Source organism: Falco cherrug, chromosome 1, assembly GCF_023634085.1.
Source record: "Falco cherrug isolate bFalChe1 chromosome 1, bFalChe1.pri, whole genome shotgun sequence".
In the NCBI taxonomy this organism is placed as follows: domain Eukaryota; kingdom Metazoa; phylum Chordata; class Aves; order Falconiformes; family Falconidae; genus Falco; species Falco cherrug.
In genome coordinates, this window is record NC_073697.1 from 98,976,608 (window position 1) to 98,992,641 (window position 16,034).

General features: G+C 36.3%; 1 protein-coding gene across 2 annotated transcripts in view; it reads left to right on the forward strand.

The window, feature by feature from the left end:
• The window catches only part of GLT1D1 (glycosyltransferase 1 domain containing 1), a 58,117-nt gene that overhangs the window by 8,154 nt on the left and 33,929 nt on the right, over nt 1-16,034 (forward strand). For both annotated transcript variants that reach the window (XM_055711265.1, XM_055711272.1), the window contains exons 3-6: nt 3,198-3,303; nt 8,612-8,663; nt 13,520-13,556; nt 14,710-14,766. In XM_055711265.1, coding sequence (XP_055567240.1) covers nt 3,198-3,303; nt 8,612-8,663; nt 13,520-13,556; nt 14,710-14,766 — 252 coding nt within the window. The remainder of the gene's footprint in view (nt 1-3,197; nt 3,304-8,611; nt 8,664-13,519; nt 13,557-14,709; nt 14,767-16,034) is intronic.

Here is a 16,034-nt window from a genome sequence, read left to right on the forward strand (position 1 = left end):
TGTGTTCTTTCAGAGGACAATGGCTTGGCTAAGTACAGATGAGGTCAAATAGAAGAAAGCAGAGAGGCTAATTTGATTTTTTTATGCTCAAAAATGAGTCAGAGTTTTTTGGACATGATATAACTGAGATGATGTTCATGCCAGCTAAAATGCAGGGGACAGAGTGTTACCAAACAAATAATACAATTTTCTATTGTATCTAGCCGTGTAGAACAAAATTTTAGCCTGCCATTAATGATACACTGGAAGTACGAGCTTTCAGAATTACAACCACTGTCACCTACTGAAATTGCAAGCAGGTATCCATTTTTGAGATCACCTTTGTATCGTACGAATTACTCATTTGAACAAAGGCACATAATTTGATACTGTCATCGGTTCTCAGTGTAAGTTCTGTTGTGCTAGTTGTCAGACTTCAGAAGTCCCCGTGCCGTTTGTGCTGGTGGGTTTTCAGAAAGCCTGAATTGTTCATGTCTGGCATGCTTGTGCATCTTTTGTTATAATGGAGCTCTGATTTCAGAGTACAAATAATTTTGTAAGATGATCTCTGCTAACATATGTATTAAGGCTTCTCTTGTTGGAATATAGGGGCGAAAGTTTTTGTGACAGGACCTAGAATTGTTTTCAAAAAGGGTTATGGAAGGCCTGAGAACTCTCTTTTATTTTTTTTGCTAAGGAACAAAATATAAGATTGGATTTTAAATATCTGGTTAAAACGTTATTGCAGTTTTGACTAACATAGCATTGTCTGAATGCTGTTGCTATTAGCTTTTCAAAATCCCAAGTGACCTGCAAAGCCTGATACTTGAATGATTTACAAAAGCTCAGTAATTTAAATAAATCAGAGTCACACTGTTCCAAAAAGCGTCTGCAATAACTGAAAGAAAAATAAAACAGAAATCTGTGAAAAGCAAGACAGTAGGTAGTATTGCTGAGGTGTTCCTAGTCAAAGTGTAAAAGTTATTGTAGACTTCTTGGAGGAAAAAAAGTGATTCAAAGGACATTCCTGGTTCTTGTAACATTTCATCTTTCCATACCCTATATTAAGAAATACCTAAAAGAAATTACCTAAAAGTGATTGCAGTCATATGACCATTAGTACCATACTACCAGTCTTTTGGGCCTCGTCCTGGAAACTTTGTATACATGATTGGGGATGTATGAGCAACACATGCTATAGATGATATAAATTATTATTTACTTTTTTATTTATTAGAAAGGCAATATATATTTTATATGGTATTACAGAAAGTCTCTTGAAAATTAGTGCTGTGGTACTTTGATAGTGCACATTAATTCACTTCACCTACAATTACTAGTATATAATATCTAAACATGCCAATGAAGGTCTTTAAACAACCAGAATTGCAATTAGTCTTTCATTCTTTTTATTGTTCTTTCATTTAGTACTAAGGAAATTAGCAACGTTAATAAAGCCTCATCTTACAGCTCATTTAATTTTAAAGTATAAATGTGAAACATATAGTACATTTTGTATCTTTATCAACGTATTTATTTTGTTTCCCATTTGCTTTGAGATTTACTTATGTGCTTGTTTTTAATAATGAATTTTAATTATGAGAGTACACTGAATTTAGCCTAGCATTTTCCCTCCACTCCCTGAGACACAGTGGGTAGCTATAGAAAATGTCATCAGTGGTTTTCACTGCCATGAACATTCAAGGTCAGTTATATTATCTCTCAAAAGCAAGAGCCTCCATCAACACAGAAACCTCTAGTGCCCTGCTCGTTGGTCCAGTGCTGAGGTGAGTCCTTGGTCCCTCACCCCTTCCATCCGCAGCAAAAGGGAAAAAACAAAGCGTATTTTCTGCCTTTCTTGGTACATAGCATGTAGTGGCAACACAGTCTAACTGCTTATTCTTGTTCACAGTCAGAAGGAAACTTCGGTTTCGTCTGTTACAGCTAACAGAAATCTGCAAAATCCCCAAAATTGGTCACCTTAGTAACAGGCTTTGTAGACTGTCTTACTGGAGACTTGTTTCTTTTCAAAACTGCAGTCCCATTTGGAAGTTAAAACTGTATTCTGCACGTAGTAATTAAGTCACCATGAGGCTGTTATTTCTTGGCTTAATGTGGAGTAAAACTGACCACTTAATTGGTTTTAGTGCTGAAACAATCAACAGTAAACATTATTGTCTGCTCTCTCGATTAGTTTAAGGGGAAAACATTACTGGTAACTTGTTAGTTACTTAAAATAACCTGACTCAAATAAAATAAATACTATAAGAAAGGAAACTTGCACTGCTATACTGATATTGGTTTCTGTATTTTTATCTAAGTAGTCTTTGGCCCTGTCCGTGTCAGACTAGCTACTGTTAGCATAGAAATGCTACGCTACCTTGTTTTGGTACCTTTACCCTTAAGCAAGTAGGAGTTTATTCTGAGGTATCAAAACTAGGCTTTTACCAGAGTGCAGGCATGACTAGGATATATATGATTTTGTTGGTACTCTAAAATTTGAATGTTGATAAGGTCAGACATCCAGTGTGCCTTCCTGTACTCTTACTGTGCTGAGCACTGTAAGGCATCCTAAAACAACTTGCATAACTTGGGTGATCACAGAAGGTCTTGGAACAGCCAGTTATAAACACGGATCCATCTTTTGGTTGCAGGCTCACATATACTGCCTTATATAATGCAGTGACCATTTTCAGTGGTGTGGCTCCATCTACATTTTTTTGTAGCAGTAAAATCGGCTTCAGAAGTCAGTATTTAAAATAAGTAAATAATTTCAATAACCAGCTCTGCAGGATGGTTACCCAAACCACTGTATTGGAATGTTTGAGGGGGCAGTGAATGAGTGACTGAGGCTAGATACCTGGGACCAAATTTTGCAATCTGATTAAAATTTGAGTAACATTTAAAATATATATGCTGTTTGGTTGGCTGCCAAATGTAGAAAATAATTGATCTTTTTTTTTTTTTACTAAGCATGAAAAGGCAAAGAAAAGCTCATAGCTACACAGCACTGACATGCTGTTAAAGTGCATAGTTATTGCATGAGTTTTTTCAGTGCCAAAACCGTAAAAATTAAAGTTTCTCCAGGTTTCTGTTTCAAAGGCTTTTGCTTACATCGTGGTACAGCGTTATTGATATACTTTTTCACTCTTAATGTCGCCTTCTAGTCATTACCTTTACATGTTGGTCAGCTTCTCATTGTAGTCATTGCTTTGCAGGTAGCAGAATTCCTTTTGGGATCATCTTTGGTGGGACAGATGTAAATGAAGATATCAAATGTGAAGAGAAACATCGGGTAATGGGAGCAGTGCTAGGAGAAGCCAGGTAAAAGCATGTGTGAAAGATCTATTTTTCATTTATATGTTATATTTTATCATTTCATTTTTTGTAATGGCAGATCTTTTACAAACTGTTCATAAGTGCTTGGAATAACTGGGAAATGTGTAGGCCAGTAGACAAAGGATAGGCTACTTGAAATCCCTATGATCTTTACATGTTGTTTTATGATTCAGTGATGGAAGTAGGACAGTTTCTTCATAAAATATAGTCTGTGTGCAGTCTATTAATTTTATATTTCCTTTGTTACAATCATTTCATCGTACTTGTCCGTGGAATAGTTGGCAGAGGTTGTGCTGAAACTTGGTCTCTTGGGCTGTGAAGTTTCAGAAAGACTCAAACCCCAGGAAAAGCTAATGAAATCTGTGCTTTTGCTAACTGATCCTGTCCTTTGTCTACTGAATCATAACTCTTTTCTTGAGTAATAGAACTATGCATGTGATGAGGATATAAAATTCTAAGGCAGGTAAAAGTAATGAGAAGAATAATAGCAAGAATACTTAACCTGGGATTTGGCAGGATGTTGCTTTGTAGAATGATCTACTTTACAGGTAGACATTCTAAAGACAGCCTTTGATGGCTGGTAAAACTGTGGACTGTAGCAACTTGACTGTGGTTTAGCTGATGTGTTTGTAATGGATACAGTTTTATGCAATCGAGTTTTAATTTCTTATCAAAATTATTTTAGACTGTTTATGTCTGCAGAGGTTTAGGTAAAGAAACGCACATCTAAGTATCTCCAACAATATCGATACAGTTCTCATTTGTACAGAACTATCCTGTCCCTGAAATAACTGGTATTTGGTATTTAAATAGGGACTCTTTAGTAGTAGAGGTGGTTAATGGTGAGTTAGTGGTGGAGATATGATTATTTAAATAGCAAATCTTTGTTAGTGGTGAAGGTTTGAATATTCTCATTAAATCTTACTGTGGTAATATTATTAGCGTAAACAAGGTTGGACCCCATTTGCCAAGGCTGTGTGCTGGAAGTGCTAGATTTTGCTCCAAGTTGTTGTGGTTTGTTTTGTTGGTTTTTTTAAACATCTGTTTCTTAGTGAATTCTAGTTTATGTAACATACATTCAAACACATAAAATATTCTGTATTGGAACTGACACACTTTATGCATTAAGTGCTATCTGCACATACAGACCAAGGTGCCCAGCAGTTGGACTTAAGTGAGACAACAAATAAAAGTAACTGTCATTTGTCCAGTTGCATCAAAGAATCAAACCTTGTCCGGTTGCATCAAAGAATCAAACCTGTTGTCAGAGGCCTCACATTTAGCTTGTGGACAGAGTGCTTGACTGAAAACCAGAAGACTCAAGTATAAAGAGCTTTTGTTCTTTGTTTCCTGCTAATGTGATCCTTTCTCTAGATACATGAACAAAGAAGCAGAGGCTGCTGAAAAGCAGAGAAAAAAATCTTTCAGTGAATTTGCTCAGCGTTTGAAGTGAATTAACAAGAGAGTATTTTCAGGGTGTTTTAAAGTCTGGAAAAGCTCTAGTGACATGTCAATGTAACCATCAAATGTAGTTCAAGAACTGATCAGAAATTGGAGAAAATGACTGAAAATCAAAAAGGTTTTTGCAGCTTTTCTCATTGTTTTAACATCCCCAGAAGAGAAGTTTCTTTCTGCTTGATCCAAAGGTCTGTTGTCTTCAGCAGCATTTGATCACATCCATGGTGGGCCAGTAAGCCCTTTTCTTATTGGAAATGAAAGCATTTTATGTGTGTAAAGCTTCCGATGGGTGAAATTAATTTTAATCAATAGTTTAAAGCTTACCAAGATAGCGTAATAGCTCACTGACAGCAGGGATGGCTCCACTGCTACCTCTCTTCCCCTCCCTCTCCTTTCTCTTGTTTGTGGCTGTGATCCATCCATCCAGTGCCACCATTGGACTGCTTGCTGAGCAGGTTTAACTCACTAAATGGTGTAAAATTAGCCTGCTTTTTTTTTTTTTTCCCTTCCCCAAGTTAATTTTCTACGCCTTCAGTAAGAAAAGTCAGCTTGTGGAAGGATAGGAGAAAGAGGGTTTTTTGGTGGCAGTAAGTTGCTACAGCAGGTCACTCAGCCTCATGGAGCTATACTGTGCCTGAGCTGGTGATTTGAGTACTCTGAAGAGTCATCACTCCAGAACCGAGCTCTCCATAAATAAAGATTAAGCATCTGGAACATCTTATCAAATCCAGTGCTACTGTTTGCATACTTACTCTAGGAGAGCTTAAATACCTTGCTGAACAGAGCTTGCTGAGGATACTATCTCTGCTCATCCATCACAGCGTTCTAGCTAAGGCAGATAACTGCAGTGGTCCAGATACGGCGGTATGGAGTTTGGCTGATGTTAGCAATGAGGAAACGCATACAGAATCTGCAGCAGGCTTGTATCTTGTAGTTTTATCTTTGCTAATACCACTGCATGTTCTAGCTATCATTAGCTAACAACACTGGCATAGATAGGCTGTTCTGTCTATAGTGCCCTATAAAATGTGGTAGGTAAACAGATTTTAAAGACAGCACTTAATCACACTCATTGAAAAATCATTAGGGCATGTTCTTACATCTTAGTGTGATTTGTAGTTGAAAAGCAACTTCAGGACCCATTCAAAACAAAATTTATATACTTGTTTACTTTTGTTATCAAATAATCAGAAGTTACTTTTTAAACAGCTCTGAAGAAAGGGAGGAAAGGTATCCAATATGTTAGCTAAATTTCAGCACTGTGCAAAATGCAAAGTATATAAAACCCAGAATCTGACTGCCCATTTGATCCAGTTTTATATTTAAAATATGATCTGTCACAAATATAGCTAGTATTGGTTATGCAAAACCAGCTTTATTGAATGTTTTTTTGATGATAATTAAGTTAGTAACTTGAAATATAGTTTAGTAGCTTGGATTTCCTATGATATTTCAAAATATATTGCTGCACCCTTTTGCAGTTCATAGTATTTTCTCTGCTACAGAAAAAGCAATTCAGTTTTCTAGAAGTTATTCTGAATGGATTTTTTCTCCAGTATTATCACTAGTATTATTCATTGCATAGTTATTAAAAGAAACATTGATTATTTTTTTTCCTTTATTGATTTCAGGGTTCTAGGCAGAAAGTATCATGAATTGTAGATTACTAGTCCAGTACAATATACCACCACATTCCATAAAACAAAGTATTGAACACTGTCTGTCTTTATAATGAGTGTTTCATTTTTAATCAAATACCTCTAAATGGTGGTTGTACTCCTCTAGGGTATTTTTTTCTATTAAACAGTATTTTGTAGACTTAGGAGCAACTGTTTTTTCTGCTTGTTAATGTGATGTATTGGAAGTATAATTGCAAAAACTGGAAAGGGAGCATGTGCAACTTGACAAAACAAGCATTTGCAAAGGCTTTAATAACCTTAAACCTGTCAAGTTGTGTATGTGAAATTCATTGTAGTACCATAAAGCAGATACTACAAAACAAATGTGTGGGAATAAGGTTTCAAGTAGGAGTTGTAATTCAGCATTTATGTGACTTCTAATGAATGATTGTGATTTCATCTCCTCAAATTATAACATAACGTCTCTAGTGGAAAACCACTGTTCTGGTTGTGACTTAGCAATGTGCTTCATCTCTAACCATTGAGATGTCATAGGGTTGGCTCAGGGCAGAAAGATTACATTAATTCTATTATAAAACCCCCACCAAATCATATGTGTAATGTGATAACCTCTGTTTTACATTCAGTATCTCTAAAAGCAATTAAAAAAAGGGAATTTTGCTGAGCAGACACATTATGTCCCATATGAGGGAGATGTTCAAACATTTCTATGCCAAAGGACTGATGGACTTAAGAAATGATCCCGTTTGTGGTTCCAGTTAACACGAACGTTCCATTTAAGAAAGTCAAAAGCATGTGCTTATATTTCATCACAACTTAAATGCTACATTAAAGCCCAGCATGTTTTTAAGACCTCTTCTGAAAAGGGATTCTTTATTAACTCTGACCCCATAAAAATATCTCATGTGACTTCTTGGTATTACACCAAGTGCCCAGTAAGAATAACTTGTTTATCTAGTATGTTTAGAAATCAGACTTCTGTGGCTGAAGTCCCTCTTGTGATGGGACACCCAAAAATGAGAACTGTTTGTATCAATGCTGCTTTTAAATGGTCTCTGACGTAACTTTCCTGTTATGTGGAAGTACAAGTCCTGATGAGCCATTATAAACAGCCTTAAGGGAAAAAGCGGGAAGAGACTTGGGAATAGAGTTAGTTGTCTTCTACCTCCCAGATGAAAATCCTAACCATTACATTATTCAAATACACTTTTGTTTGCTTACTTTGGCATTATGATTTATATACTTCACAGAGGAGGAGTAGATGGTGTTCGTATGCTATTCTACAGTTCTTTCATTTAAACTCCCTTCTGCTAACAAAGAAAAGTCTGAACCAGACAACAATCAAAATGCGCTTCTGTCAGTATTAAGTCTGGCTAGTGTAACAGTCTCTGCCTGAAACGATGGCTGTGGTAAATCTCATTTCTGGGCACCTTCACCATTTATTATAAAGGAATATCAGGTGTCTCAACTCAGCATTGCTGATTTCATCTCCACTGCATGTGCCTAACATTCAGAGCTATGGAGCTGAGCGTCCCAGGTCTGTGACATTCCAGAGTCAAAGCCTAGTCACTGGGTCATCTTTCTTCTTTTTTTTAGTGTACTTAATTCTGATATTTTTCCTGAAGAATAATGTTTTGGTCTCTCAGATGTTTGTTACTCATTGAAAGCTTTTGCTACTTAGAAATAAACACAGAACATTGGGGAAAGGTTTAGAAAAATCCATCTGCTTGTCTGAATTAAACTCTGTTGCAATGAGTTGCAAACAGTGGGACTGTGTATTGTCAAACAACAATGGTATGAAACTAACTGGGCTTGAGGCCCTTTCTTACCCACCTTTCTGGTTGTGAGGAGGGCTGTTGCAGCTTGCAGTGATCTAGAAACAGCAATGCTCACTCACTACTGCAGCAGTACATATTAATCGAGATAAACTGGGAGATGTTCCCATTAATTGGTAAGAAGTCCTCGCTTTAACTCCCCAAGAGCCTCCAGCTGTAAAGCCCGAAGAGATACCGTTTGTTTAACCAGTATTTTCTGGCAAAACAAATAGAAAACCTGCTTTCTGTCTTTCCATCCATAATCATTTTTATAAGCCTCTGCTCTTTGTTTTTAGAAATGTTTTTTCTGAAGTACTTTTCCAGGTTTATGTTTAAACACTTTTAGCAGATGATCCCAACTATTTTTGTCTGTTTAACTAGGTTTGCAGTGGCTTTCACGGTGAAAATGAAGGAACTGGCAGCAGCGGAGTGGGTATGTTTGTATTAATACGGTGACACTTAAAAGTATCAGCAACTATGCATTCTCCTGAAATGTTTTCTAAGTAACGCTATAAATAACGCTAGAGAATTGCAATAATCTTCGTATTCTCTATTCCTTGTTTTACTTTCAGAGAAATAATTTCATATTTATGTACTTGAACAGGTCAAATAGATGTAACATTTAGAAGCTGTTTAATATTTGAAAAGAGTATACAGCCATTTAGGAAGTGCTTCTCTGTAACATTTAAAATTAATCATTGCTGCTGTTATCAAGTCTCTTCTGATGCCATATGCATGTATTGTTTCTTTTGCATCGTTTAAAAAACTTCATGTTGCCAAAATTCCACTAAACATCTTTGCTTACAGTAAAGTATTTGGAAGAATAATTTGAAAATACTTGTTTTGTCAACACTGGAAATAGAATGAACTTCTTAAGGTGAACTGCAGAGGTAAAATTGAAGTTATGCTAAGCCCAGCAATATATGATACACAGCCATGTTGACCAGGCCTTGAGGGATATGTAGCACACAAGTAGCACTTACTTTACTTTAAGCTCATATCTCCTTCTCAAAACAAAACAAAACACACTGTGCTGAATGATATATGGAAAAATACCGAATAAAATTATTTTCCTCCAACGGTATGGTGTTTAAATACATTTGGCAATGTATTTGAAGGAGACCATTTAGCCAGCAAAGAAATGAGAGCAATAACGGTTCGCTCTCTTTCTCTTCATTTAGTAGGTACCTTGCATCTGCTGTATTGCAAGTCTAGTTCAGACCTTCAGTGCAATTATTTTTAGTATCTGATGCTCCTGTTTGAAAATAGACTGGGTCAATGTTTTCACCCTTACATGGTTGAGTTGATGGCAGACTCCCAGTGGAGAAAATTGAGACAAATCCTTGAAGTAAACAATGCTCAATCCTGGTTTCCGAAGACCATGAAGAGCTGCCAAGTCATTTGACTACAAGGAATGCTTTTGGATGGTGTCAGGCGGCACTGGTGATCTGTGAAACACTCCACACCAGGTAGCAGGGCTCGCCAATCTAGTTCGTTAGTACAGCTGATTTTCTGTGCAAGGTTAGCTACTTAACAAGTTAGCTGGAAAAGGACTTGTACTGGATCATAGAGAACTGCAGTGAGCACCAGATCCAGTGAAGGGGAAGCAGGAACAATTTGGCTGACAGTAAGGAGCAACACACTGGGACAGAAGGAGCAAGGCAGGACCACCCTCTTCCAGCTGCAGCGAGCTGTTAGCTTCACTCACCTCATCTTGTAAAACATCAGCTGAAGCTGAACAGTAAATGCAAAAAGTAGAAACTGCTTTGTATCTTTCCAGTTTTGATTTGCATTATAATATAATCATTAATACACCCTCACCTAAGAAAAAAAAAATCAGAATGGAGCTTGCACAACAGAACAATTTAATATTCAATACTTTGTTTCAGCATGAATTGATTTTTTTTTTTTAATCTATTTGCATTAAAAGGATACATGAGCAGACATAGGATCTGGATTTTACATTACAAATATAACTTGTTTTTAATAGCTACCCATAATGAAGTTCATTGTAGTAAACATGAGAGGGCACAGCTCCTGTAATAGATCTTATGCAAGAAAAATGCAAAAGTAATAGAGTATAAGGAGGAGAAACAAACTTGAACTTTGAAATCCTTTTGAAATCAGCACTTCAAATGTTTTTTAGTACTGAACTTTGATTGATTTTGCATAAACACCATTGTGCTTCAGGCCTATGAGACTCACTTGGTGTTTTGGAGAAGGTCTAGGGCAGACAGGGAGTTGGAGGCAAGTCTGTCAAGTCCTAAACTGAAATACCACCTGCTGACCTGTATCTTAGATGCTGGGGGTTTGAGTTCTTTTTCTAGATGTATCTTCATGTAAAGGGTGAGAGCAAATGCCACACATTCATGTTCAAACAGTGAAGAATATAGATACATCTTTCCATACCTAGGTCACAGAATATTAACGCTTTGTACATATTAACTCACAGTAATGTGAAAGTCATTATTCCTCTGTGTGCTTTATTAGTTACAGTCAATTAAGAATTTAAATTATGACCATGTAAGCAATTGCACTGTGCTCAAGGGCTGTGTGTTCCGGCAAAAGTATTTTCTATTACATTGGATAAATTATCTTTAATTATGAAATACATAATACAGCATTTGTAATCATCTGTATTCCAAGTGAGTTTGAAGTGCTGTAAAAGATCTTGTGCGTACAGTCAGTGTTTTACTTCAGTAGTGTAAAACTGGTGCATAAGAATTACCTAAGATCGTTTTATTAACATTCAATTTTATTCTTCCATTCTCCTGAAGACTCTCTCTTTAAAATAAAGAACATAACAGGAAAATTGATCTATAAAATGTGAATACATCTGTATGCTCTGTTACATTGTATTTCTGCTACTTTCTCCTTGATGATCCAAGCCCTGGCAGGATTATCTTTACTCACCATAAGCCATTAGAGATGCAGCAGAGCATGAAACCAGATACCTAACTTGAGCTTATTTTTGAAACTTAGGGGGTTTAGGGAACTAAAAGCCTATCTTCACCCACCAGAGTCTGAGGCAGAGCTGTGCAGCATCTCAGCGGGGGAGGCAAGGCTGGCTTAAGCTGCTTTCTGCCCCATCTGCTTTTTTCCACCTTATGTTTTGCTGCGTCCAAGTCCTAGCAATGAATTTCAGCTATCCTACTTGTACTGAAAATTTAAATTCTAAGGTTGGCCTCCAGCTTGCAATGCTGTCTCCATTGTTTGCAAGGCTTTTTTAAGGATTGGAAGATCCAATATAATTTAAAATGCTACTTATTCATAGGTAAGAGAAGGATCAAGAAAAGGTAAGTAATAAAATAACCTATTCAACCATTTTTTTCTTATTTTTAAATGCTTTGAACACAAAGGTTCATATAGCTTTTGGAAGATAAAGTCCATAGAATATTCTTAGTTGTCTCTGAGTTTATGTGTGGATTTACTGCTTGTTCACATAGTTTTTGTGACTTAGTTAATTCACGCTTGATTCTCAGAAACCGCCTCCTTCCCATCTGTGAACAGCAGGGATGTTGTTGATGACTATTCACTTTTCTTATGACCTCTTTTCTGTCCATTTATTTTACCAGTTCATTTTTAATAACTAAAATACTTATGACTGGGCAGTGGACTGGAAGGGCAATCACATAGGAGCGATAGGGGAAAACCAAAATGTTTGCAAGTTAAAAAAAAAAAAAAATTGGTTCCTTGGCTTCTTATTTCCTGAGCTGACTGGTTCAGGAATTGATTGCTTAATAGTTTGTTTCTACATTAATTCTTGGTCTTCTAATACAAGTTCTCTTCGTGCCTTCAAGTCATTGCCCTGCAGGTGAATCTGTTAAGGATGGCGTGGGGTGGGAGAGGAGAAGGGAGGACTAAAGTGCAGCTTGACATGATGCACTGCCATGCGCGATGCTCTGCCTTGGTTAACTCTGGCTATGTTATTCCAGCAACTTTCCACATTAAGAGGCAAACGTGTATACCAGTGTTTAGCTTGATGAGTTCAGTGGTGTATCACCAGTATATTCCACCATTTGAAAGTGGAATGGTTGGAGGGGCAACCTCATAGTCCTTTTTCCATCTGCACTTTAGAAAGAGCCATGGCAGGCAAATAGTCAGTGATTGGGAGAGCTGCAGCCTGCTATGCCTGTGCCTACACAATGAAATTGGCACCCAAAAGGAGGCAGGATTTATGCTCAAGATAGCAAAGGCTGGTGCTCTAAAGAAGGTTGTTAGTTTCCTGATGCTATGATGTTAAATTAAGCAATAGCATTAGCTGAAGTTCTTGAAAGAATGTAATTTCAAACTGAAACATTTATGGTTATATTGAGCAAATCTCTTGGAGATTACACCAGTTGAGTAACACCTTCCTTACCTGACTCTACAGGCATTGCAACCAGTGCTTTTAGAACAGGTAGGGACTGGCTGAACACAAAGCTTTGCAAATACTTTGAGCTCAAGAAACTCTGTTTGCAGGAGTGTTGGGTTTGGGTTTTGTTCAGTGTGGAAAGATTCCACGAATATTTTGATGTTTTTGTGAAAAAAATGTGTTTCACAAATTCATTGTTGGAGTTATAGAAAGATATTTAAATAGCAACTTGCTTATTTACTAGCCTAAATTAAATAATTAGCATAGTAGCACTTCAGGAATAACTTTGGTAGTGTAGTAATTATCTTTTATACTATAGCTATTTTAAAATAATTTCTTGTGCAATTTTTATTTGAGAATATTCTGCAATTACTACTACTGGCCAGTTTTCCTGTATGGACAAGTCTAGATGTATTTGACAGCAGTTTTTTAAAAGGTTAGAGGTAAATGGTGTTTGTTTCATGCCTGATGTGTGTAACAATTCTATTATACATAAATTTAGAATGTGGTTTCGAAACCAGCTATGATTTTTCTTTCAGGACTAAAATTTTTTGGGCACAAGGGCTGTTCTGTAGGGGAAAATCTTTCTATTCGAGGAAAATATTTTCTCTATGCAATAAACAAGTTAATGATTGTAACAAAGAATACATACATAAACTAAAAAATACATTTGTACTAACTTGGTAATAGTGTTAATTGCAAAACTGACAATGCAAAATTCATTGATGCAGTACGTGCTCATAGTGAATGTAATTTACCATGCTGTCGGGTTTTGATGTTACTTAAATGCATCTTTCTAATAGTCCATTTTGATTTTTTAATAGTCAAAATCATGCCAATGTGCATTTTATTATATTGTCTGGGGTTTTTTTATGATTGAACAGGTCTTTTATGGTGAACCACGAAAGTTACTTTTCTTCTCCTTTTCTTTAAAGCCAGATGCAAGAAAGAAAATATATGTCCAAACTCAAGGTGAGAGTTTTGAAATATCCATTAAGGCATTCAGTTTATTTGAATCATGTGTTTAGTACTTGTGTGTTTATGTATCTACCTTCTTTGACCCAGTAATACTTTGCTTAAATGGCTATGGGGTTTGAAGTCTTGGCTCCACAGAAACTGAGTTTTTTGCTGTTGACATTAATTGAGGCAGTACTTCAGTCTCTTAGCCTAAATTTTCAACTCATTTTGTGCTTTTAAAAAAAGTTTTTGCAGATGTTACAGTAGGAACCTGAAAGGTAAGGTAACACCTATGGAAACACTGAGCTTTCAATGCAAAATGGAAATTTTGATGCTGACTGATTATTCTCTGACACTCCAAATTCCTTTAAATGCTTTGACTTCCCAGATTAATGACATCCAACAAGTATCTAATCCAAAGTGTATTACTTAAGTGAGTAGTCTAGGGAATGCCAACCTCAGCATTTTAGATGTGATTACTTAAGCTACAGCTCCTGATTTTATTTATCTAAAAATAACTCTCTGCAGACTCCAAACCTCATTCTGTTGCATGTATTTCACTTTCAAAGGAAGTAAAATTATTTTCAAAACTGCTATGTTGAAGTAATTCATTGTGAGGTTTATTTAGCCCATATTTAGTGTATATTTAAGCCCTTTGTGAGGTAATAGTTAACTAAGAGATTAAATACATTAATAAAATAGTTCCATTAGTAAAATAATTAGTCTTTAACATAAGGGAAAACAAATAAATTTATATTCAGTTTAGATTAATGTTTAATTTTGATATAAATTGCATTTACTTTCTTTTACATTAAGGATTGAGTCTTAGCTGACTTGTATCTGTTTTGGAAAAATGTGCTTGCTCAGATAATATTACCTCGTGTGTAGATTTTAAAAGGCCAATTTCAGCATGGTGTAACTGATCTGAATTCCCAGGGTTGCTAACGAAGTTCACACACCGTGTGATTGTGCAGAACTTTCAATTGAATTTCAATCTGATGGGTGTGGAAGGATTGTGCAGACAACCTGATATGGTTGGGACGAGAAGAGCTTGAGATGGGAACAGCTGTATATGAATTCAGTGTGCTTGACAAAAATACTCTTTTCTTAGGGCAATCAAATATGGGATGAATCAAATGTGTTATGTTTCTCTTTCTTTTCAACACAGGAATTAAGACTACACCCAGTGAAACATTTGACTGGTATAGATTTCTACAGAATGCAGGTAAAACTCACTTTTTTCTGTATTCACTACGCTTATTCTTAGTAGATGTCAATGATGAGAGAAATTTATAATGTAAAGATTATAACTTATTATGTAATACAATTAATTATATGAAAAATGGAAAACTGTAATATTAGATTCAGGCAGAATATAGATCAGATTAGTCTGGTTAGTAACTACGCAGGCTGCCTCCAGACTTCTGGTCTGTCCAGGGCTGAATTTCACCAAAAGATAAAATGGTTGTGACATGTGGGTCGGTGTCCCTTAGAGGGTAGGTTAGGCTGAAGCAGCAATACCCGAGCATGCTGTGCTTTACAGCTGTGCAATAGAAACCATGGACATCTTTTGCAGGAAAGCAGGTGAGGTGAAGAAGGGAAATAATGTGTTGATGTTTTATTATTTGGCCTTGATGTAGAGCCTGTCACTGTTTTTGGTAAAGTAATGGCATGTAAGGCAGATGACCTAATTTAAAGTCACCTGATCTTGGCAAGGATTTAATTGCTCCAGCTGCCTTTCCCCAAAAGAAGAATTTGTAGGCATTTTACTGTGCTAAAAATATTTCAATATTATATTCATCAATCTGATCTCTGATAGTACAGCTTTTCCCCTGTAACAAATGAATCCTCACTAGTCAATTGCTTTATCACATCAGTAAATGTGTGCCATTATTCAAAACTGGTATCCAATTTTAAATTGAGCATTGTGAGGTTATTTTGTTCTCAGTAAATCACAGCACACAAGCACAGCGCCACTAAGATTAATAATTTTCTGAAGTGAGATGATTTGTCACTTGCTAGCGCAGCCTTAGTGTTGATTGGATCTCATGCCCAAGCGTTTTATGATTAAAAGAGCAGTCAACAGATTGAAGGGGGGAAAGCTCCCCCTAAAGTGCATTTCATCTAATATATTAGAGACAGTTTTTTGCCTAATGTGTACTAATGCAAAAGTGCAAAATAATTCAGTATGTACATGAACAGCAAACTAAAATGTGACTCTAACATCTGTGCCTTTTAAATAATAACTTGAAAGCTGGCATCAGATTATTCAGTATTGGTTTTTATGACTGTTTCATCTCATTTATCTTATCAGTTTTGTCTCTGTGTCCATCTCTGGTGGCAGCCTACAATTTCCACTTTTTTAATACTGCACATGGAGGCGGGTTTTTTGGCCATACCTTTGCACTTACCACAGACTAATTAGGAGTTCCCACTGAATCGCTTTTCTGGGGATTTGCAGTTTCACAGCATTTAAAATTCTACTAAACGTGG